This window comes from Myotis brandtii, unplaced genomic scaffold (assembly GCF_000412655.1).
Source record: "Myotis brandtii unplaced genomic scaffold, ASM41265v1 scaffold324, whole genome shotgun sequence".
Taxonomy (NCBI): Eukaryota; Metazoa; Chordata; class Mammalia; order Chiroptera; family Vespertilionidae; genus Myotis; species Myotis brandtii.
The window spans coordinates 1,849,245-1,874,442 of NW_005362439.1; the positions used below are offsets into that span (position 1 = coordinate 1,849,245).

General features: G+C 51.4%; 1 protein-coding gene across 2 annotated transcripts in view; it reads left to right on the forward strand.

Annotated features, from left to right (window-relative positions):
• Positions 1-25,198, forward strand: part of PRDM11 (PR domain containing 11) — a 53,131-nt gene that overhangs the window by 18,312 nt on the left and 9,621 nt on the right. The window contains exons 5-7 of one of the 2 annotated variants that reach the window (XM_005870751.2): positions 4,853-4,920; positions 20,085-20,272; positions 24,276-24,902. In XM_005870751.2, coding sequence (XP_005870813.1) covers positions 4,853-4,920; positions 20,085-20,272; positions 24,276-24,902 — 883 coding nt within the window. The remainder of the gene's footprint in view (positions 1-4,852; positions 4,921-20,084; positions 20,273-24,275; positions 24,903-25,198) is intronic. The other variant, XM_014543311.1, reaches the window with a different exon arrangement.

Consider the following 25,198-nt stretch of genomic DNA (forward strand, 5'->3'; position numbering starts at 1 on the left):
GACTGCAGTTTAGGCCTGCTCCCCGCTGGCAAGTGGACATCCCCCGAGGGCTGCCGGGCTGCCAGAGGGATGTCTGATTGCCATCTTAGGCCCAATCCCCCGGGGAGCGAGCCTAAGCCATCAGGTGGTCATCCCCTGAGGGGTCCCAGACTGTGAGAGGGCACAGGCTGGGCTGAGGGACCCCCCCCCTCCAAATTTTTGTGCACCGGGCCTCTAGTCCTATATAATAAAAGCCTAATATGCTAAGTGTCTTGTCGGCCGATCGGCCGGTCTACCAATCAAAGTGCAATATGCTAATGACATGCTAAGGCCGCTCAACCACTTGCTATGATGTGCACTGACCACCAGGGGGTAGACTCTCCAACCAGTAGGTTAGCTTGCTTCTGGGGTCTGGCTGATCAGGACTGAGCAAGATGGGCCAAACATGCCCTGGAACTCTCCCCCGGTGCCTCCCCAGCTGGCCAACCTCCCGCATCTCTCCCCGGCCCCAATCATGCACTGGTGGGATCCCTCAGCCTGGCCCGTGCCCTCTCGAAATCTGGGACCCCTCAGGGGATTTCAGAGTGCTGGTTTCAGCCCGATCCCGCAGGCCAAGCTGAGGGACCCCATGGTGCATGAATTCATGCACCGGACCTCTAGTAGTCTCATAAATAGACAAAGCAAAAGCCTCATCGCCCTCATCTCTTTCCTTCACTCCAGAGATAGAGTTGAGAGTTTGAAATGTATCTTCCAGCCATTCAATGCACATATCAACAGAGGCATAACAGGGTGCTGATAAAGGCTTACAACCTGCCTTATGTCCCAATTTCCTGGGTTTATGTAAATGCTCCCACCATGGCTGATTTCAAGCTGCCAAGATAAAGGCACTGCACGAGTAGGGGGAAGAGAAATACAATGGCAACTATTACATAGTATTTCTATTGTATAGATACAGTAGATGCCAATATCTTCAAGAACATAGATCATAGTAAAATGTAGGAAAATTATTAGGGAAGTGCTAAGCTTTGAGAATTTACTACCTTTTAAAAATATGACTTTCTGAATTGTAAGTTTAGATAATTTAATTTTATAATGGCTGGGTTTAACGACTGGTTCGTGAAACTCCGGAATATTTTGCAGTCGTCTCTCATAGGCAGTACAAGCCAGCTCCAGCTCAACACTCATTTCCTTTTTACTAAAATAGTAACATTCTTCAAATTTTTTTCTTTAACTTGCTTTTTATTTACAAGATTCTTTACCCAATAATTCATTCACTCGACCAATATTCTACCAGGTGCCATGGGCCCTCATGAATGCAGTCACTGTGTGCTTTGCCTTCATTAGCTTATGGTCTAGTGAGGGAGACAGTTTGTTACCAAATTGATAAGTAGATAAACACCATCAATAACAAAAATGCACCTTGTAAGTAGGTCTCTAACAAGATGTAACAGGACGATGTCATAGTAAAAACGCTGAGTCCGTAGGTGTATGGAGGTCAGGGTGTGGCAGGGTGGAAACTCCTTTCAGTTCAGGCCAGGAGGAGCTTCTAGATGACAGGAACTGAGACCCAAAGGATGAGAAGGGACCAGCCATGCAAAGTTTAGTGGGAAAAGGGGGCAGAGGATATGTTCCTTGGAGCCATTTTTGTGAACTTTACACACACACAGAACAGTTCTGCCCATTGCTCTTAGAACAGTCCTTGTAGAGTGAAAATGGGGAGGCTCCCTACCAGCTTCAGAGTGGGGATTACCCTTGGGGGGAGGGAGAGAAGGAGAATGAGTTAGAGGCAGTGATGGTCTTCAACCACATCTTGGTATTTTCTTAAAGCGAGAGGAGGGAGAGGTCTGGGACAAATTTGGGTGGTGGTAATTTTCCTTGGCTCTAGCTGGTGGGTACCAGGCTATCAGCTGCATTATTCTTTATAATTTCTGATGCTTGAAATATTTTGTGATTATTATTGTTTTAAGAATGGTGGGAAAGAGGTGGTAGGCAGCAGACCCAACCAGTGTAAAGGTTCACTCTCAGATCATGGCAGCAGAAAAGTGAAGGGAGAAGAGGCTCGAGAGAAGTTGAGGAGGTAGCCAGAGACCAAGTCAACTGGGTCTTGAAGGCTATGACCCTAAGTCCGAGTTTTATTGTAGGTGCAGTGGATGCCACATTGAGCTGGAGAGAGACATGTCTGATTTATATCGATAAATGATTCCTCTGGCTGCTTTGAGGAGAATCGGTGGAGAGTTAAGAATGGCATCAGGGAAGTTATTTAGGATCTCTTGCAGTTGTCTAGATAAGAGCTGGTGATGGCTTAGACCAGGGGGAAGCAGGAAGCTGTGGAGAGGAACATTTTTGAAACCTGATTTGAAGGACTTGCTGAGGGATTAGATATTGGGGGTGGGGGAGCAGGATTGAGAGAGGGAGGGATGAAGGGCAACTTTCTTTTAAAAAAAATACACACACAATTTTATTAAGATACTAGAGGTCTGGTGCACGGATTCATGCACCAGTGGGTCCCTTGGCCTGGCCTGTGCCCTCTCACAATCTGGGACCCCTCAGGGGATGTTGGACTGCTGGTTCCTGCCCAATTCCTATAGGCCAGGCTGAGGGACCCCATTGGTGCATGAATCCGTGCACCAGGCCTCTAGTATGCATATAAGATGTTTCATTAATTTCTTCCCCCTTTTTCTCTCCCCCCTTCCCTCTGAGATTCATCAGTCTGTTCCATGTTTCCATGCCTGTGCATTGAGCATCTGCCCCTGGTGGTCAGTGTGCGTCATAGATACCGGTCGAACGGTCGCTTAGGCTTTTATTTTTATAGATTCTAGACCTCGTGAGGTGGCTCTGCTCCACTGAGTCCTCAGAGAACCAAGCTTGATCTAGCTCATCACTCCCTTTATGCTTGGATTATCCTCACAGTTCAAGTTGGTAGCTAGAGCTCCAGCTATCACATCTGCATTCTAGGCAGCAGGATGATAGAAGGGCATGTATCAGTTGTCTTTTGAAGAAGTTTTCAGGATGCTGACACATGACACTTTCACTTACATTCTATTGGCCAGACCTTAGCTAGAGAAGAAGCCAAAAAATGTATTCTGTTATTACAGGTAGCGAGGTGCCCAGCTGTAATTCTGGGGTTTTGTTACAATGGGGATAACAGATAATGAGGGATAATCAGCAGTCACGGGCTTACGATCCCCTCCAAGAAATAAAGGAATAACATCCATTAAAGAGATCAAGACAGTGGGGTTTTGTTTGTTTGTTCATTTGAAAAACTTTGCTCTTAGAAAGACATCTGTAAGTGAATGAATAAACAAACCAGACTAGATAAAAATGTTTGTAAATCATATATCTGATAAATGACCTGATTCCAAAATATGTATTTTAGAAAGAGAGAGGAAGAGAGAGAAAGAGAGAAATACATCTATTTGTTGTTCTACTTGTTTATATATTCATCGTTTGATTCTTTTATGTGCCTGGACTAGGGATCAAACCCACAACCTTGGTGTATCGGGATGATACTCTAACCAACTGAGCTACCCAGCCCGGACCCAACATATATTTTTTAAAACTCTCAAAATTCAACAATAAGAAAAAAACCCCACAATTTAAAAAATGGGAAAAAGATCTGAACTTACACTTCTCCAAAACAGATATGCAGCTGACAAATATGAGATTATAGAGGCCATAAGGAAACTGTTGGGGGTGATGGATATGTTTGTTTTCTTGATTGTGATAATGGATGCATACATTTCTGAGAACTTATCAAATGGTACATTATATGTCAATTATACTTCAATAAAGCTGTTAGAATAGGGAAAAGAAGGAACATGACATGAAACAAAAAGGCAGAGTAAGAAAAGAGGGATGTGAAGTAAAAACAATTAAAAATTCTGAGAATGAAAAATATTCATTGCATTGAAAGTACTCATTGAGAAGGGAAGGAAAGAAAGGAAGAAACTCTATAGATGGACAACCTCTGGACTGGGTGCAGTTAAAGAGAAAATTAGTGAATTGGGAGAGAGGTTGAGAAATTTTCCCAAAGTATTGTCCAGAAAGAGAAAAACATGAAAGGGCAGTTAAAAGACATGGGGAATAGATTGAACTACTCCAAAATATGTTCAATAGAAATTATTCAATAGGAGACTGGAGAAAATGATTGAGAAGCTATACTCAAAAGCATAACAGCTGAGAATTTTTCAGAATTAAAAAAAGAGATATAAGTCCTAATCAAATAATGTGCTTGCTCATCAAGTAATGCGCACATTTTATAAAAGTGAATCTCCACTTCAGGACCACATGGTGAAAGTACAGAAAATCAAGAATAAGGCGAAAGTCTTAGAATGCACCATAGGCAGGTTATCCTCAAAAGAACCTTAGACTAAGAGTGGGCTGCTGCAGAGCCCATGGCAGCCTTCTTGACACTCTTCAGAAGCACTGAAAAAGAATAAAACTTCATCTGCTTAAAATTGCCTACCCAGCTGAACTCAGGAATGATGATGAAAGAATGACAGTTTTACAGAAGGTAAAGGGGCCCAGCCCAAACCCCGAGGCTCTTGAACATTCAGAGATTTGGGAGAGGAGGAGCCCTCTCAAACCACATATGTCTAGTCCTCCAGAGAAAGCCTCTGTCTCCCACAGAAATGAGAGAGAGAGAGAGAGAGAGAGAGAGAGAGAGAGAGAGAGAGAGATGAATTTTACTGCTGCTGGCTCAGGCCTGGGTTTCAGCCCTGCAGCAGTGGGGGCGCTGTGGCGGGAGGGCAAAAGGAAGTTTCTGGATGGTAGCAGATGGAGCCAGGCCCTGGGCCCTGGTTTTGGGAGGAGCCCAAGAATATGAGAGCCCCCTGTAGAATGGCCCATTCTAGACTCCTTCTTTGTCTTCCAGATTGTGGACAAGAACAACCGCTATAAGTCCATAGACGGGTCAGACGAGACTAAAGCCAACTGGATGAGGTGAGTCCTGCTCTCTGCTGACTTCCTGGGAGACTTGCCTGGACTCTGGAAAGAGACAGGGGAGATGCTGGGCCTGTGGGGTTTCCAGTGGTGGGGACCCCCAAAGGCACCGGGACTGCTGTTTGCAGGGTTTGAGGTGTGTCTAGCTCTAGGTGACCCTCTAGCTCCCCCAGTCTTCCATCAGGGGGCTCTGGAGGAGGCCTGTGGCCAGACAGGTGGGATACAGGGACCCCTAGAGATGGGGTCTGGTGTACCCAGGCCCCTGGCTCCTGGCCACATTCCCTCCACCCAGGTCTGCGCCGCCTCTCGCAGGGCAGATCCTGCTGGAGTGGTGCAGGACTCACCCAGGGCAGCCACCGCAGTTGTCTGAATGGCTCCATGGAGAAGGAGGCTTCCGGCAGTTTTCAATGGTGCTTGAAGCCCAGGCATGAGTACTTCCAAGAGTGGTTTTACTGTGGTCCGGTGTTTGGGACAGAAGTTTGCGCCAGAAGGATCCTTTATGGCCAGCCAAGGAGAGCAGGCGACTGGCCAGGGTCGCCCAGAGGCGGCTGAGCTGAGCTGGAACTCTGAAGGCTCCCCTTTTGGTTCTGTGCTGCTGGTCTGTGCCGTGTGCCGGGGCCCCACCCGGGGGGGTCTGTGGGAGGGTGTGGGAGGTCTGACTTGCCTTGTTGCCCTTTTGGTGGCCTCTCTCTGGGACTTGGGGGTGGTGATGGAGGTTTGAATCTGGGTTGGGAGGGAAGGGAGGCCTCGGATGGCTGGACCCAGGCCACAGCCACACCGTGGATGGGGCCCTCTGTGGGCGTCTGTGCAGTTCTGTAACTCGTGGAGACTGGGGGCTGAGAGTGTGCTTGGAGGAAGGGCAGTTAGGGACTTCCTAAGAGGAAGTTTGCTGTACTCAAACAATGAAACTTTCCAAGCAAGAGGAGTAATTGGTTTGAGGTGGGGAGGGTGTGACATTGTCTCCGGTCCCCTCTCTGTGGCTTCACTGCGCCCCTGTGCTCCCACCTGAGCCTCAGCCACGCCCTGAAGTGGCTCCAGGAAGGCAACCCACACTCCTGACTTTCTTCTCCCCGATCGCTGGGTGCAGTCAGCTCAGCACATGCAATTTACCGCCCGTTCCAGAGCACCTACAGGGAGCCAGAGCCTGTACCAGGCGCCCTGCCCTCCCAGGACACACCTTCCACCACAGAAACTGCTCTTTCTGAAACCATGTGCTGTGGGGCCCAGATGAAAGAGAAGGGGCCTTTGAACTGAGCCTTCGAAGGGGCCAGGCTTTTGTTTGAAGGCATGGTGAGCAAAGGCAGAGCAGTGGGACCACACGTCCGCTGAGCAATCAGATGGCTGTGTGGCGCGGGCCCCTGGCCTGTGCTCCTGCCCCTGTTGCTGTAGGGGCTGTCGGCGAGCGAAGGCGAGTGCGTCTGAGACAGTCTGGTTCAGGCCTTCCTGCACCGTCACTTCAGACATTTTGTCGGGGGGAGCTGATTCTGTCCCACTTTCCCACCCATCTCTGGTCTTGCAGCTGGGGAACGAGGCTTTACCACAATTCCAAAGCAGGGGTTCATCATCTGAGCTAAGTGAATGACTTACTTGGGCTGGGATGGAGCCCAGGGCACCAGTGTTCTTTAAAGCTCTCCATGGTAATTCTGATGCGCCACTAATGTTGAGAACCACAGCTCTATACCAGTCTTCATGCTTCCTGGGTAAACTGAGGCCCAGAGCAAGGCAAGGTCATTTGGTCAGTGGCAGAGCAAGGTCATGGGGTCAGTGGCTGACCCTGGACTCGTGGGCTAGTGTTCTTCCTGCTTGTGCACAGCAGCATGGCTTCCTGAGCCCTGTGGGCGGCTTCTGCCGCCGCTACCTTGCGGTGTGGGATCTGTCCTGTTTCTGCTCCAGGCCTCCTTCTGATCCAAGATACACCAGGGTAGTCACCGCTGTGGGGTCCTCATCGCATTGAAGGCTCCAGGAGTCGGTGGGGCTCGGTGTGTGGTCGTTGCCAGGGAGATGCCCCTCTGGTGGTAGTTGGAGGGGGAAGCCAGTTCATCCTGGGAGCTTCCTTCCCCCTTAGCATGCAGCTGCCGTCTGGGCAGCTTTCCTGTTTGCAGACACTTCAGGTGCACTGTCCCTGCCTCGGGTCTTCTGAGGATCTAATGGAGTTTCTTCAAATACGCGGTGGGCCGGGAGGAGAATGGGCACCCGCCTAGTGAGCGCTGCCTCTATGGCAGCCCTGTGCTAAGCGCTCTGCAGTCATGAAATCGGTGGGCTGTTTGGCCCCTGGGGTATTGGCAGTCCCTTCAGGCATGTTTGGCTGTCACAACTCTAGGGTGGATGCTGCTCAGTTCTCTTGGGCAGAAGCCACGGATGCTGATTAACTTCCTATACCGCCCAGGGCACCCCTCCCCCACTAACAAAGAAAATTTCTGCCCCAAATGCCAACAGCATTGAGATGGAAACCCCCTGCATGCAGTCCTTCTGGCGGCCCTGGGAGGTGGCACTAGATGCACCACCCTTGTTTTACAGAAACAGTTTGCAGAGGAGACTGGGCCTCTAGTCCCAGGTCTGTCCAAGGGCAAGGCCCGGCCTCAAGGGTCTTTGTGGTCCTGGCCTCTCGTTGAAGCTTCGGCAGCAGTCGGAGAAGTGAATCGGGTTCCAGGTCTCCCTCCATACCCCGAGTTCTTGTGTTGGATGGACCTTTTGGCACTAGTTAAAGGGCAGGCAGAACCACACGGTGGAGACTGAGTTCAAAGCCAGAGCAGGCGCCAGGCCAGAAGGGGGAGGGGCCACGCTGTCCCCTTGCCCAGGGCCCCTGGCTGCTCTATGCAGATGGAAGCCAAGGTCATTCCTGGTCTCCATTGAAATGGAACTCGCCATCCAGTGGGTGCTCATGGGCTCCTCACATCCTACCCATGAGCTGCCAGAAAGCCACAGGCGCCTACGTCCAAAAGGAGCAGCTGCCAGCCAGCGCTCCAGTGGGAGGGGCTTGGGGACCTAGTGGGGACTTGGGTGCAGGGGACGGGGCAGAGAGCCATGGGACAGAATAAGCTCTCTGTGACCGTACCCTAATTCCGAGCATCACCAGCAAGGCCACAGACCATGAAAGGCCACTGTGAATAGTTTCCCTGTTTAATTATTCTTCCTGCCAGCCATGCATAGAAGCAGTGGCCTAATCCTAACCCCTATAGGCATCCTCTGTTCCTGTTCAGGGCTTTAAAGCTCTCGTACACCCCAGTGCCTTTGCCCCCTTGGAAGAATCCCCTCGGTTGGTGCGGTTGTTATTCCCTTTCCGGATGGGGAGAGTGGGCGGGGAGAGGCTGAGTGACTGCTCTGGCCGGTACAGCTGAGAGGTAAGGCCCGGAACCAGAGGCGGGCTCAGCCCAGTGCTCCCACCTGCTTGCGCCGTGTGGCTCCCCTCCTTCCGAGGAGTAGCGCGAGGACCTCTCGGTAGGAGGAGGGTGTAGTGGTGGTGAGCTGGAGAGGGCGCCCAGGTGCCTCCTGGCTCCCCAGCTGGGGGCCGGCATTAGGAAGGAGGAGGACCACCCACGTTGACAGTCATTTACCCAATTGTGCTTTGTGGGATATTGCACCCAAGGAATGTGGCACCCCTGGCCGATCGTAAGCGGAAGCCCAAGTTCTCCAAGGAGGAGCTGGACATTCTGGTCACCGAGGTGACCCACCATGAAGCTGTTCTCTTTGGGAGGGAGACCATGCGGCTGTCCCATGCCGACAGGGACAAGATTTGGGAAGGCATAGCTCGGAAAATCACCTCCGTGAGCCAGGTCCCCCGCTCCGTCAAGGACATTAAGCACAGATGGGATGACATGAAACGGAGGACCAAGGACAAGCTGGCCTTCATGCAGCAGTCCCTGTCAGGCCCCGGGGCCGCGGGCCGGGGCCCTGCCATTGTGCTCACTGCCCACGAGCGGGCCATCGAGTCAGCGCTGCTCTCGGCCCGTTCCGGGCACAGCTTCCCCAGGGCAGAACTGGATGGCACCGACAGCCCTTCGACCAGCTGTGAGTACCACCGTCTCCCCTCTCCAGGCTCCTCCCGCCTGCTCCCTAGCCTCCTCCTTGGCGGTTTCCCACTCACTTGCCTACTCCTTCTCTCTTCTGTCCCCCTCTGATTCGCCCATCTTTCCATTCTTCCCTCCTCGTCCCACTCTGTCTTCTCCACCCCTTTCCGTTCATTCATTCTAGAATATTTCCTGAACACTGCGCCAGGAGTTGTGTATAAAATCTACACCGGTCCTGCTCTCGGGGAGTTCCTAGACCCGTGGGAATAGACAAACTTTAAGTAAATAATCGCACAAGGAAATTTGTAACCAGGGAACGAGGGACCAGTACAAGGAGTCCCGAGGGCTGACTTCATGGGTGCGTGACCCTTGCCATCACTTGTAACCGGGGCTCCGAGCTGGGTTAAATGCTCCGCTGTTCCCTTCCCAAAACTCATAATAGTTTTTGAACACGGCGCCCTGCATTTTCATGTTGCACTTGGCCCTGCAAATGATGTGGCAGCCTGTCTGAGAGTAAGCGGGGTGGAACAGGCTCTCCACCAGGGGCTGGGGAGGCCTCCCAGGAGGGACAGTGCACTGAGATGCAAAGGGTGAGCAAGAGTTAACCAGGCCGATGACTGCGTGGGGCGCAGAGGGGAGGGGAGCGCCTCACAGGCGGAGAACAGCATGTACAAGGCCCCGCATCAGGAAGGCGCTTGGCACGTTCCAGGAACAGAGAAGAGCCAGGGAAGCCCAGTGGAGCAGGCGAGGGGGAGGGGGTGTGAGAGGAAGCCAGCCAAGTCTTCAGGGCCCAGGCCATGGAAAGATCAGCCACCCCCCCCCTCTGTCTGTTCCTAACGTCTTTATTTCTGTGTTATTTTCTGCCTTCTCCCACTTCTCTCTGCACTCTGCCTCTTGCTGCCCGCCCTGAGGCTCCCCCAGGATCCCTGCCTCTGTGCTCAGTGGGTCCCCTCTGAGTCCACACCACCCTCGTGTCCCTTCTCCCCACTCAGCACGTGTTTCCCTCTCTCCCTTCTGCTTCCTGTGTCTCAGGACAGACTTTGACTCCAGGGGCTGGGGTGTTGTGTCTCCTGGCCCAGCCCTGTGTGTTTCTAGCTGGGGCTCACCAGAAGGGGGAGCAATCGAGGAGGCCCTTCTGTGCTGGAGCTGCACCCCCTTCAGTTCTTGCTACTGCACACCCCCCCCACCCCTCTGCTCCCCACCTTCACCCTCAACTTATAGTCCCAACTGGAGGCCATCTGGCCTCTGAGAGACGAGCAGGGCAGGAGAAGCCGGCCAGCCCACCGGAGGACGGTTCACAGACCCGGCCTTCCCTTCCCAGGCCCCTTGCTATTGGGATCTGCTAATTTCCTGTTTGGCTGGGGCTCCTGACAGGTGGCCGTTCAGACTCAGATTTTTAGGGCTGAGAAGGAACGTGGAGACAGAGTCTAACTTCCTCGTTTCCCAGATGAGGAGGCATCTGAGCTCCAGAAACAGGGGGGTCCCCAGAACCAGGACTCCAGCCCGGATCTGCCAGCTCCCTGGGTATCAGTGTTTTGTTAAATTCCAGGACAATTCCATCCAATTATGAGAAAAAGAAGGCAGCCCAGCACCCGTTAAGTTTGTTGCCTAAATCCTGCCCTGTTCACCCCTGTCTCCCCAAGAGGGAAGGTAACGAGGTTACCAAATGTGAACTGGGCTGGGCAGGGGGCCCGGGACCCTCCACTGCAGGCGGGGCCAGCCCCCCCTCTCCTTCCCCACCAATCTACCAGCTGTTACAGCACTTGGCCAGGGCTCGGTGGAATGGGGCCCTGGAAGGGAGGGGGCAGCACCACCTCAGCCCTGCCTGCTCCTTCCAACCCTGCCTCGCAGAACGGTGGCCCGATTCCAGGGGAATGGCTGCTGTCCCACCGAGAGAGACAGGGAGGCACTGCTCTTACTGTGCTGGCCCAAGAGAGACTCCAGGGCCCTGGGGAGGCATCCGGCCAGGGGCAAGATGAGTCTGTCTGTCCACCCATCACCTCCGCTGGGAGTGGTTCTGAATTCAGCCCCTCAGGTACAGGTGTGCCTGTCAGCAGGGTCAGCCTGTATATTTTTATTCCTGCCACGGGAACCAGCTTATAACCTGATCGCAAGAAAGCCGAGGCCTGTGTGTGCAGGGGCTGGGCCCCTCCCTGTGACTGGCCGGCTGGCTGGCTGACGGTCCCTGTGTGCTATCAGACTCCTGGCAGGAGGGGTATGTCTGTCCAGGTAGCCTGCCTGGAGTGGCCCAGGGGGACGTCGGGGCTGGTTGCAGAGGTAGATGTCCTGCTCGGCACTTTCTGGGCTTGTCTGTTCTGGCGCCATCCCTTGCCACCCTTTTCCAGCTTGTCAATATTCCCCTCCCCGCTCCCCGCGTGACTGAAAGTTGCAGATTCCAGCAAGGCCACAAGGTGGCCCCAAACAATTCAGAAATGGCCTCATGGAGGCTGGGACTCAGAGCGGCATCTAGTACCTTTTAGCAGGCAAGTGTCCCTGTCATCTTTGCCGAGCACCTTTGCGTCTGTTCTCTGTGTAGCCTTCTTAACAACCCCGCTAGGTGGGCAAGTGGTGGAGGAGATAAACAAGAGGAGTGGTTCTCTTTGCTTTGCAGAAACTGAGTCACAGAGAGATGGAGAGGGTGATTAGGCTGACATGCCGTCAGTGATGCTGGGGTCGCCAAGTCCCCTGACCTGGGCTCTCTCGCACTAGACTCGCTGTTCCTGCGAAAGAAAGGAGGCCGGGCACTGCTCATGCTCATTCCTCTCCCCAGGGGTTCCTGCCCGCTTACCTCAGGGCTTTGGGGAGCAGGTGTTTTTCTGTGGGTGGGCAGGCAGTGGGCATGTGCCGAGCTAGGCTGAGTGGTGGCAGGGGAGGGGGATGCTAAGGTAACTTGGGGGGTGGATCCAAGTCCAGGGTTGCCCCCTTTCTCCCTGATGTAATTGTTTGCCCTTGTTTGTTTCTATTCCCCAAGATGATGAAGATGAGGAGACACCCGGGCCCTCAAGGCAGGCTATGCGGGCATCCCTGCCGCAGTCACGGGAAGAAGAGGCCCGTCTGGCCAGGCCCACCCTGCTCCGCTCCTCCTCCTCCTCAGACCAATCTGAGACCGTGGGCCCTAAGCCAGAGACCCTGCCCCGGCCCTCGCCCCAGGCCCAGGCCTCCTGCAGGACCCCTCGGCCACACCCCAGCCCGCCCAGAACGGGCCTGGACTGGCAGCTCCTCCACGCCCACGCCCAGCAGACTGAGATGTTCCAGCAATTCTGCCAGGACCTGGTGACCGTGCACAGGGACATGGCCAACAGCATGCACGTCATCAGCCAGGCCATGGCCGAGCTGACCAGTCGCGTCAGTCAGATGTGCCAGACGCTGACAGAGATCCGGGATACAGTTCAGGCATCTCAGCGGGGACCTGACGAAGCAGCGCCCACAGGCTCTGCACTCCAGGCCGAGGCTCCCCCGCTGGAGCCCCCACAGGCTCCCCCAGCACCCACCCCTGCACGGACTACCAGGTCTCGGAAGAGAAAGCACAATTTCTAACCTGGCCAGTCTGCACTAAGAGGAAGAGAAATGGAGGAAGGGTGTCTGGCCTTGAGACAGGAGCCGGTCTCTTATGTCCAGGTCTGATGACCCTTGTAGGATTTGGGGGGATGTCATCTCCTCACCGAGGGCAGGTTGGCACCCTATGCTCTGACCGAGCATGTACGCAGCCTCCTCTCTCATCTCTGGCAGATGCTCAAGATGCAGGAAAAGCTCCCTGCTTGATGCTTGCTTGGCCTGGAGGGCAGCCTCCTCTTGGTCTGCGCCTCATGGCAGCAGGCCTGCAGGGAAGGGGGAACAAACGTGGGGAGCATCTGAATGGAACCCCGCTTTCCATCCTCAGGGCTGTGTCAGCCTCCCAGGCCCTGATTCTGCTGCTTTCAAAGGAAGCGAGGCCTGAGGATGGGCGGGTGGGGCCCAGCCCTTCCAGGAGGGGTCTGTCCTCCCTCCCCCAGGGCTCTGACCCTGGTGGGTGGCGCCCCTGCCTTGGCCTTCGCTTGCCCTCCTGTGTGCGTATGCTCAGCTGCTGTGCTTGCTGTTTGTGGAGTGGGGAGCAGGGGTGGCGTCGGGAAGAAGATGACCTGGCGTTCGTAGGGAGGGCACGGGATGCTTCTCCCGCGCCTGCAGGTGTGCGCTCTCTGGGTTCTCAGGGCAGCCGAGAGGCGGCCCGGTCGGGTATTATTATCCTCACGATTGCCATCATCATCCGCATTTCATAGACGACAGATGACACAGCAGTTGGTGGCGGGCAGGACTGGAAGCCAGGTCTGTGGACGTTCCCAGCTCCTCTGTTGGGGGCCAGATCTGGATGAGAGAGGTGTTGCTTTTGCCTGCCCCTGCCTCAGCTCTCCTGGGTGTGAGTGGGAGGCGGGTGGCAGCAGCATTTAGGAGGTGAGTCTACTCACCTCGCCAGTGGCCGGGGGATGGGGGGGGGGAGCGGGGGTAAGTCTCGGGATCCAGAAGGAAACCCCTCCTCTGGCTTCTAAAAGTACCCAAAGCCCAAAGCTCAGAAGAGCTCCTGTCTGTTCCAGGTGCCAGCATGCCTTGCCTCTGCTTGCTTGGGCTGCATACGCATCAGTTACACATATCTGTAGCTTCATGTTTTGTTTTGGAGTCTGGGGAGAGAGCCGAGTTCTTAGAGTTAGGAAGGGACATGGGGGGTGGCAGATGCAAGCTTAGCTCTGACATGGGTGCAACTCGGCTCTGTGTCCTCTTTGCTCCTTGGCCTAAGACTGACCCTGGCAGAAACTCTCAGACCCCAGCCCTTCACCCTCCCATGCCTGCTCGCTAGAGCCATAGTGGGGCTGGGAGGACTGCCATGCACAGTGCCTGCCGGGCCGTTCCTGGAGTGCTGCTTCTACACCCAGGCTACGCTTTGTCCCTTGTAGGGAGAACGGAGGGCAAGTGCAGTGTCCTCGTGGCCTTAGCTCCATCTCCCCGTTCTCTGGTTCTTTTGGGGTTTCTGCTTCCCCAAACTGAACACTCCCCTGTGACAGCCCAGTGGCTTGATTATTGCCTGGCATTGCCCTGCCCTCCGATGCTGGAATCAAAGATTGCCTTCCCGAGTATTTTTGTTAAGATGGCAATAAAAAGAAATTGATCTCACACTTGGAACACACCCAGGCTCCAGGATCTTTCTTTGGTGTGTATTCTCTTTCTTCGCTTCCTGTGAAAACCTCCAGGCCCCCAACGCAGGGGTTAGATGACCAAGGGAAAGCATGCTGGCGAGAAGGCTCAGGTGCCCCTGGCATTTCCCAGGTCCCACTGCTCTCAGATGCCCCATATCCACAACCATGTGAGGCCCTTGGAGAAAGGAAAGGAACGGAAGGGCTGAAGGAGGAAACTGTTCAGCTACATTTAATTTCTACGCACATCGGAAGTGAGATGTTGCTAAATGAATTGTACCATTCGTTCCCCAAAAGTAAGTTAGTGGTTCTGGAAAAACACCATTTCCAGACAGAGACTCCAGAAGGGTCAGGGGCTGTCCATTTGCCCTGGAGCCCAGGCACCACCCTAAGGCTGAGCTCTGTTTGGATACCTCCCCGTTCATCCCGGATCTGTCTGTCACAGGCAAGGCTCTGCCCACCTAGATCTGAGGCTCCTCAAAGGAGCGATTTGGCTTCCTCTGGCTCCTCTTTGGGGTCTCCTCAGCAGGACAGGGGCCTCCGGACATGTATTGCCTTGGCCTAGTGCCAATGGCACAGAGAGACTCTCCCAAGCAGAAAATCCCCAGGTCCTGACCAAGGATGCATCCCCTTTCTGGAAGGTTCCATTGGAATCTAGGCCATTCTTTGCCATACTTGGCCAAAATGCATGGCCATGAAATCAAATAACCTGATTTCCAGGAGATGCAAAGATGCTGTGAAAGATGCCTGGGGTCTTTCCCACCAAGGTCAAGGCACTAGGCAGTGACAGGCGCCTCTCCTTCTGGTCCTGAGGAGGAAAAGGGTCCAGTTGGAGGCAAAGGGGACAGAGATTAAAAGACGGGTCAACTTTCGATGGATACTTTTCCAGTTTCTTTTTCTTGGCTTCAGAGGGGACTGTGGGACTAGCCTGTCAAGACAGGAAAGTGAAATGGAAATGAGCGGGCAGTCAATTTCAGCTTCTAAGAGTCCAAGGCTTCCAGCCATGCCAAGGGCTGGCTGGGTGGTGTTTGGTCAGAGGCCAAGTGACCATCTGGTGGGTGGATGTGTGATCCAAAGACCCTCCCAGCCCAGAGACCTAAGTGCATGTAGGAGCACACATAGTCCGACCTCTCCTTGGTTATTCTTTTCCCATTCCTGCCTCCGTGACCAGTGCAGCTTCCTCGCCATCGGAGACATACCCACTGAGCAGGAGTGTCTGAGCCTGGCCCTCGCCTGGCCCTTCCAACACAGTGGGTGCCCTGTGGGTTATTTTCTCTCTTGAGTTAGAACTAGTAGTTTCCTGACCCAACTAGAAAATTTAGTGCCCTTGATAAAACACAGCGAGTGAGGTCTGAGAAGTGTGGACTTAGTGCCCATCTATCCTGTACCCAAAGTCAGCGAGGAGGTTGGGATACAAACAATCCATTCTCATCATGAAAGGTTTAGTCCAGAACACCCCTCCCCAATACCACCCACCCCCTCGATTGCTTCTAAGGTCCCCAACTGGTTGGCTTTGATTGGAAAGCTACCAAATGAGCACTGACATCTGCCGAGCAGTCTGTTAGGCATTTCCCACCCCCTCCTGACATACTCTGTGCTTTCTTTCCAATAAGGTGGTGACCTGGAGACTCAACAAATAGATTTTCACTCCCTGGAGAGCTCTCGCTCACCTGTGGCCATGGAATGGGATGGGCAAGGTTCTTCATAAAGGGGTTGTCGTGTGGGGACAGGAGGGTTCTGGGAGTGGATCAAGCCATCGGGTGTTACTGTGAAATACAAGGGTGAGACCTGATTGAGGTACAGTGATTGATGTTGAGACTTAGCTGGCTCCACTTAGCTTGACCTCAGAAATCATGTAGCATAAACATCTCAGGGGAATGAGTTGTTATGATTCACTAAGAGTTGTTATCCTATATAATAAAGAGCTTATATGCTAATTAGGCTGAACAGCAGAACGACCGTCCGGATGACCCTTCCGGATGAAGCCGGGGCTGTGAGGGGCTGCAAGGGCCAAGCCCCTTGCACGAATTGTGTGCATCGGGCCTCTAGTATATATATCATATTTCAAATGCTGAGTTTCAAAACAACCAAATGCAACCAGATGCTGAACAAATTCTGATCTGTCTTTGAAGCCACATTGTGATGAATACAAAGATTTGGGGTTCTCTTCCTAAATATTGATTTCTTGTTGGGTAGGAGAACACCAGGAGGTGGAAAGAGAAATTGACTTGAATTTTTCTAAGTGTTCTGACTTCAGAAGTTGCTCTTTAGAAGAAATCCCTGAAACTTAGGTGGCCTTCATCTCTTTTTCTCTTAAAGTTGGGTGCAGGGACAAATAATTCCAGTCTTTAGAGCTTGATGGCTATTTAGAAACTGAAAAAAAGAGACTGTATTCTTTCCTTGTGCTCTGTGATGCAAGAGATTCCTGTGAGGGAAAAGGTGAATGAATGGTTTGCCTTCTCTTTCTGGGAGGAGGGAAATTTGGGTCTACCTCAGTTCTGTTCCATGCTAACCGCAAGGCTGATTAATTTTGGATGTCAAATTCAAGACTCATGTTAAGTTGGGGACTGGGAAATATTTTGCATACTCAGAAGACATCTCAGATATGGAGAAAAGTAGACTCCTGCAATTGGAGAGTTGAGACTGGGAAGGATGAATTTGGAGAGATTTCTCTTTTCCCTGAGATCTTTGTTAATAATGACATGGCTGGGTGTCACGGAGGTCATGGTGTTGTCTCCACAGTTCAGGGAGACCCACGCTCCCTGAATGGATGGTGAGGAGAACACAGATGCGTTAAGGCTAAGATCCTAGACAAAAGCAAGTTCTGGGATCTAAGCGCCATAAATCCTGCACGCTCCAGGGGGAGCTCTGACTCGCTTCTCTCAAATGGGCCAGGCAGCCAAAGCTGGTGTCCTCTTCCCCGCCCTCCTGGGGTCTGTGTGACATCCTGTGTGACATCCTGTTGCCACAGTGGGTTGGTTCCTGGGCCTGAGTGGTCCCCCTCATCAGGTCACGGCGTACTCCAGGGCTGAGCAGAGCTGAGCAGAGCAGAGCAGAGTGCTCAGGGGACTGTCCCCCCCCTCCTCAGGTCACGGCGTACTCCAGGGCTGAGCAGAGCAGAGCAGAGTGCTCAGGGGACTGTCCAGATGGGAAGGGGCTGGATGGACTCAAAGGGTGCTATGCCTGGACATCGTGAATGTAGATGCGCAATGCTGCTGGCGCCACAATTGCCACCCCTGCCACCCACACTGGCATTGGCATTCTTGTACATCATCTCTGTTTTTAGGGGGTGGGAGTGGGAGTAACAGTAATAATAGCTTACTAAGGAAGACTCGGGAAGTACAGAAAATTACAAAGAAGTAAATCCACCTATAATGGATAATCACCCTTAAAACTTTGGTATATTTCCTTCAGGTTTACTGGGGCTTGTTTTCAAAGCATGCTGGAACCATCGAGTAAATAGCTTTCAGACCTACTTATTGCTCACTCTCCATTGTATGAGGACCATTTCCCGTGTCATAAAAGATCCCTCGAAAACATTTCTCTCCAGATGAGTAACATTCCATTATATGAATACACCATGGTTTATTAAGTCATTTCTCTAGGATTAGACATTTGGATGTTTTTGCTTTTGCACTATTATAAACAATACATAGACAGCGTGGTGGGATGCAGTTTGCATATTTGGTCTACATGTTACTGTTCTTGTTTTTTAACTTTTCAAGAATTTTGACGAAATACACATAAGTGTACAGTTCATTGGCATTAAGCACATTCCCATTATTGTGCAACCATCACCACCATCCATCTCCAGAGCTCTTTTCATCTTTCCAGGCGGAAACTTTATACCCATTCAACACTAAGCCCCTGTACCTATCCCCCAAGCCTCTGCTCCCTAGCTCCCAGCAACCATCATCCTACTTTCTGCCTCTGTGAATTTGACCATTCATATGAACGGAATCATACAGTATTTGCTGTTTTGAGACCGGCTTATTTCACTTAGTGCAGTGGTTCTCAACCTTCCTAATGCCGCGACCCTTTAATACAGTTCCTCATGTTGTGGTGACCCCCAATTTCATTGTTACAAATTGAACATAATTAAAGCATAGTAATTAATCACAAAACAATATGTAATTATATATGTGTTTTCTGATGGTCTTAGGCGACCCCTGTGAAAGGGTCATTCGACCCCCAAAGGGGTCGCGACCCACAGGTTGAGAACCGCTGACTTAGCGTGTGCCATCAAGGTTCACTCATGTAGCATATGTCAGAATCTCCTTCCTTTTTATGGCTGGATAATATTTCATGTGTGTATATAACACACTTTTTAATCTAATTCATCCATTAATGGACACCTGGGCTGCTTCCACCTTTTGACTATTGTGAATAGCGCTGCTGTGAACATGGGGGTACAAATTCTTGTTGAGTCTATATTGTCAGTTGTTTCCCAAAGGTTTGTGCCAGTTTATTCACCACCATCAGTATAGAGACACTTTTCTTGCCACCTTTACCAATACAGATATTATCATTAAGAAAAAAAAATGTGTGCTGCCCTGGACAGCGTTGCTAGTGGTTGGTGCGTTGGCCTGTGCACCAAAAGGGTCCCAGTCAAGGGCACGTACCTGAGTTGCAGGTTCATTCCCCGGCCCCAGTCAGGGTGCGTGTGGGAGTCAACCAATCCATGTGTCTCTCTCACATTAATGTCCCTGTCCCTGTCCCTATCCCTGCCTCTCTCCCTCTCCCTTCCCCTCTTCCTCTCTCTCTCCCTCTCCCTCTGTCCCTTCAACTCTAAAAGAAATGGAAGAATATCCTTGGGTGAGGATTGATGAAACAAAAATCTGTGCCAATGAGACAATGTGCTACTTTGCATTTCTTATTACTGATGCTGAATATTTTTCATGAGTTCGTTTTCCATTTGGATTTTTCTGTGAATTATTGTTTCCTGGATTGCCCCAAATGTAATTCTTTGGATCATGTCAGTTAGACAGACTTTGGTTTCTTCCCTGGCTTTGAGACAAATCATCATAACCTAAGGGAAAAACATTTATTTTTGACTACAAATTTCCTAGATGCTGGTGTAACCCAGAACCCTCAAACTCCAAATAATTTCCTCTTGCCCTTTTGGTCTGTACATGTCCACCTCTCTGCAGATGTGTCACCTCACCTTTTGGAGGTGAGTGAGGTCGCAGGTTGGCTGTTAGGACTGTCATTTCAGGGAGGATGGGTGAGGACCATAGATTCTGAGGGTTCGGCAGAGCTTTAAAGGTTACCTGGGCTTGCTGAGTGGGTGCTCTACCTGCCCACATAGGAGCCACGAGTTCTCCTGGGAATAGACCTCACAGCTCCATCTCCCATTTATTAGCTGTTCGACCTCAGGCAAATCACTTAGCCTCTCTGAGCCTCAGTTTCCTTACCTTAAAATAACTTCAGTTAGCCAGTGGTTGCTAGCCTGTCCTTACCTTCCTCTTCTGTCCTTACCTTCCTCTTCTGTCCCCCCCCCCAATTTTAACGATTTTGATCTTTAGCATTTATTAATTGATCTCTTGGGCACCCTTGTCTCATGAGTTATTTCTGCTAGATTTTGTGAAATACGGAAAACTGTCCAAGGACCCACTCTGGGGGACCCCTGTGGTTAAAAGTTAGTGAAAAGTAGGTGATCTGTCAGTTTTTCAATCACCTTTTTACCTGGTGTTGGATCTTATATTTAGAAGAACCTGGGAGGAAGGCAGGGTAGGTGTCATGTCCAGTCTCAGAAAACAGAGATTTTAAAGTTTCAGAGACTTGCTCAAGGTCACATAAAACAGTGAAATCGAGACAAGGGATGGACTCTAGCTGGCATTCCTTTCCTCAGGAGGGCAGCTGCCCTGTAGGTTTTGGCGTAAGTCCACATGTTGGTGGACTTTTAACCATTGTCACTGCGCAACACCATGCCCAACACCAGCAGGCACTCACAAGGAGAGGCTCATGCATTCTCACCTGTCCTCCTCACCCCCAGGTACGTGGTCATCTCCAGGGAGGAGAGGGAGCAGAACCTGCTGGCGTTTCAGCACAGCGAGCACATCTACTTCCGGGCCTGCCGGGACATCCGGCCCGGGGAGTGGCTGCGGGTCTGGTACAGTGAGGACTATATGAAGCGCCTGCACAGCATGTCCCAGGAAACCATCCATCGCAATCTGACCAGAGGTGAGTGCCCACCCTCTAGGTGAGGGCCATGCCCATGCCACCAAGCCCCATGGGAGGCCAGGAATGCTTCTCTAGAAGCATCCTAAGAAAACCGATGGGAAATACAGTTCACCAGCAATGGGGAGACCCAGAGGACAAACAGGTGGTCCAGGTCTGAGCAGCAGCTCTGGGCAGGGTTGTGGGTACCACGTATCCTCCATGAGAAACCATCTCAGAAACCCTATTACATGTGAATGTCTTATTTTACATTTCAGATTATCATGGAGAGAGGCAAGTCTCCAAAGCCAAGCACATACATTTAATCAAAATCAATCCTATTTCCCCCTCAAAGTGATGGAAAGATGTTATAAACTGCCACTGCTGCAATAATACATAGCATTTACTAAGGACTTAATATGTGCTAAGCATGTGTTCCATCATGTCCCATGAAATCAGGACAACAGGAGCGCCTATGCCTACCTGTACTGAGAGAATTAGTTGGTTAGAACACATTTAGAACAATGTCTACCTTGACCATTATAAGCCCTCAGTTGGAGACTTTTAAAACTAATGATTCATGTGGATTAGTATCTCCATCTTACAAATGGCAAAACTGAGCATCAAATAAATATAGTGACTCACCCAGGGTCGTATGGCTAGGAAGGGCAGAGCTGGGTTTCTAACTCTATCTGTTAGAGTCGAGGCTCTGAGCCCTAACCTATGATGCTATATGAACTGCCAGGCAAAACTAGTTCCCCCCACCACCACCACCACCACCACCACTTCGTCCTGGTCTCATTCCCAGAGGTCCTAATACTATGTTGGTATCTATTAGAAGAGCATCTATTAGAACAAGAAGGTTGGAGGGAGGTGACCTTAGGTGTGGATGGTGGCCTGGTGGGTGAGACGTCCATCTGGGCTCCGTTTAAATGAGTCATTTGAAAATGGCTTAAAATACTCCCAGTCCCTAGCCCTTTGCCTCTTTACTCCACCCTCAGCTTGGCCAGGACAAACTGGTGAGTCCAAGTCCTTCTTTCCATGGGACCTCCTTACACTAAAACCATACCTTCAAAGACCCAGAGTCCATTTGGTCCCAGGAACCAAGGCTCTCCCTAGGCCCCACTATATCATATTCCTGACCAACCTACTTTTTGGAAATAAAGCTCCATTTGGAATATGAGTAGAGAAGATGAGAGGCGGTAGGAGTGGCCCACTGAAATTAAGCTACCTTTAAAAACAAAACACAGCAAAGCAGACTGTGGACATTGAGTGCCCAGCGGCTGCCTGACTTGGTAAAAGGTATCTGGTGATTGGATGGGCAGTGAGAAGAGACCCCATAGACATACTCATCTCTTGTCTTCTTCGGATCCGGAGGTTGGGCACATGCTGATTTCAGCTGGTAAGGCATTTTTCCACGATGAGATCGCCATGGTTTCCATTTGACCTCTGGAGGTGCCTCGTGTAAAAGCATCTGATACATAGTAGGGGCTCAATCTTTGTTGAATGGATAAAAGAAGAAACGAAGGAAGACAACCAAGAAGTCTCCGAAAGAATCATACCACCAAAGAGGAGGAAATCAAGAGAAGTCATGTCTGAGGACACAGGTTCCATCCTTTGGCCATAATCTTTTTGAATTCTTCTGGATTTGTCATGTCCCTTTCCCCCAGGGTCTTCTCCAAAGCACTTCAAGCTGCATCATCCTCAGAGAGCCCTGAGACCCCAGGGGAATGCTCAGAGAAGGGAGTGAGCTTTCAGGGGTGGTTCAAGGAGCCTGGCAGGCAGACTGGACATGAGATGCACCTAGACATGTGAAGATACAGGAGGAGGGAATGTCTATTCCTGGCCAGGCTGAGAAGTAGGAAACAGGAAGGAAACTGAAAGCCACAGTGGGGCAGGGCCAAGGCAGAAGGTAGGTCCTGAAGTCCTTGTGAGCAGTTGTGGATCTCAGTGGCCTTTAGATGTTGTGTCTCTGTAACCTGTAGCGTTGGCAGAACCTGGAAATGGGTAGCGGTGTCTTAGATCTGTATGCAAGTCCTGCTCTGGAAGGGGGATCCCCATGCTCGATCCCTTAAGGTCTTACTTGGAAGGAGGCCTCTTTGTAATTGGAGGCTGGAGCCCTGATAAAGGCCAGAGCATGAATTATTAGTCCTTATCAAATAGGGACATTAGTTGGTGCCAAGAACTGCTTCCTGAAGAACGTAGAAATGCTTTCTTTGTGGTTATCTTTTAAGCATAGGAGCATCTAATGTATGTATTTAAAGAATTCATGTTGTTTGATCGACTTTGAGTCATTGATTTGAGTCATGGTGTTTTCCCCATGTTTTATGGTGGTGTTAGAATCAATTTCATGACTCGTAAAGGTCTTTTTTGACCCATAGAAGCCTCCTGCTCATCTTAGCACATTTGAATGACCTTTTCTCTGAGCAGAGTAGCATGAGGAATCCCTGGTGATGAGTAGGCTTAAAGGTCTTTTTTGACCCATAGAAGCCTTTAGTCCAAAGAGGCCTCCTGCTCATCTTAGCACATTCGAATGACCTTTTCTTTGAGCAGAGTAGCATGAGGAATCCCTGGTGATGAGTAGTCTTGACCTCCAGGCATCCTCAGCTGTTTGCTGCCTGATCCGTCCACGAGAAACAGGAAGGGGTAGCCTTGTCGTTTAGAGATTCTGAATGAGCAAGTGTCACATATAATCTGCACAAATATATTGCATTTTAAAAAACTTCTCTTCATCTTCACACTTTCTGTCCCTCAGCTAGTATAGAAATGCAGGCTGTGGGGAGCGCCTGAGAATCAGGAGCCTTGGAGGTCAGATCATGCCCTAAGCATTTACATGAGGACAGAAAAGGAGCTTCCTGGATAGGTTACTTGCTTTTGTGCTGTTACCTGTAGGAAATCTGGAGTCACATGCGGGCCAGGGCACAGCACCCCATGCCCGCTGTGGGAAGCCGAGCTTGGTCACAGCGTGGCTCTGGTTTGCACAGAGATCCCTTGGCCTTCCCTCCGAGGTCTTTTGAAAATGCAGCTCTCAGCAGCCGAATTACAACATATGAGCAGGTTAAGTCTTTGCTCAGTCACGTCTCCCAGGGCCCACCCCTGATCTAGGAAGCCTTTAGGATTTCCTAGCTCCACAGGCTGCTGTCAGGATCTTCTGAGGACTCCCCACTTAGCACTGCTCCCCCCCCCGCCCCCCAGGCAGCGTTTGTACTTCTGTAGCAGTTTATGGAACTGTGCCAGCCATTGTGAAAATCTGGCTAAAATAATTCATTGTTGGGGAGCTCACCAAGGATTTGTTAACTCATTTACATGATAGGAAGAAATAGAAAAGGAAGCATTGTTTGTATTGCCAGGTAAGGAAACAGCTATATTTTGAGGATGCTTTGGGTCAGTGTGGCCATGTTGTTCTTTACCTTGCTGGAGGCTGTCAGCTTGGAGCTGCAGCCACTGAAGGTGGCCCATCTTGCATTGTCTTCCTGCCTCAGCCGGCACGCTTTCTCACATACTGCTAGTTTTCCGACTACTGGGAGAAATGGAAAGAACAGCTGCTCTAGGCGGACTTTGCCCTAAGTGGGCTGACTTCAGAGTGTGAGGGAGGAGGAAGGAGTGGGACTCGGTATTCCGTGTGTACCTTTTACCAAGTCGAAGCAGCCGTCTTCTAATTGCTAGGACTGGACCAGACGCCTGGAGGGGTGGGGAATCCATCCTCACTTAGCTCTCAGGAATGTCACCACCCATTCATTTGACCGAGCAGGAGGCAAGTACCTTCCAACTACCTCCCCCCATAGCATTTTTCTACATAAGACTCCATTGAAACTGTCTCTTTAAAGACTTCTCTGCTTTTTGGGGTCCTATGATCCCATGATCTACTGAGCGATCGCCTCTCCCTTTTTGTCACACCTGCCCCTATGAGGCCAGACCCATAGGGATGTGCCAAACAACTTCCTAACTGAAGGCCTGCATTGTTTTCTGCCTGTTTCTCCACTTGGGGCTTTTCCCCACTTCCTCACACCCTGGTTTTCCTTCCTAGGAGAGAAGCGATTACAGAGGGAGAAGTCTGAGCAGGCTCTGGATGACCTAGAGGACCTAAGGGGTCCCATTCACCTCCCTGTGTTGAAACAGGGCAAAAGTTCATACAAGCGTGGCTTTGACGAGGGGGACCTGCACCCCCAGTCCAAGAAGAAGAAAATTGACCTCATTTTCAAGGATGTGTTGGAGGCCTCACTGGAAACTGCAAAGGTGGAAGCCCGCCAGCTGGCCCTGAGCACCTCACTGGTCATCAGGAAAGTCCCCAAATACCAGGGCGATGCCTACAGTCAGTGTGCAATGACCATGTCGCGTGGCGTGCAGAATGTCAGCCGGACCCAGAGGGAGGGGGACTGGAAAACCCCCCAAGGGGCTTCCACAGAGCCAGGCCCATTGGATGATGAAGAAGAGGAGCCTTCGTCATTCAAGGCCGACAGTCCTGCCGAGGCCTCCCTTGCGTCTGACCCGCATGAGCTTCCCACCACCTCCTTTTGTCCTAATTGTATTCGCCTAAAGAAGAAGGTTCGGGAACTCCAGGCAGAACTAGACATGCTTAAGTCTGGGAAGCTTCCCGAGCCCCCCGTATTGCCAGCACAGGTACTGGAGCTCCCAGAGTTCTCAGACCCTGCAGGTAAGTCGGTGTGGGTGAGATGGTGTCGGAGGGAAGAGCACACGGTGGGCAGTATGAGGGTGGCAGGTGCTCTGCAGGAGCCACCTTCCGGGAAACCTGAGGCGTGTGACTCGGAGGTGAGCTCTGGCCACAGCCCGCGCCCTCAGGTGCCCCCCTCTGACAGGTCATTTTGCAGCTCCTGTGGGTGCTTCATGTCTTGCCCTGTATTCTCATCAATAAAGGACATTCCGCTGCAGAAGGGGTGTGTGCTGTGTTCTTGAACCATTGCCTTTCTCTGGTGGTCCTAGTGGTGTCTG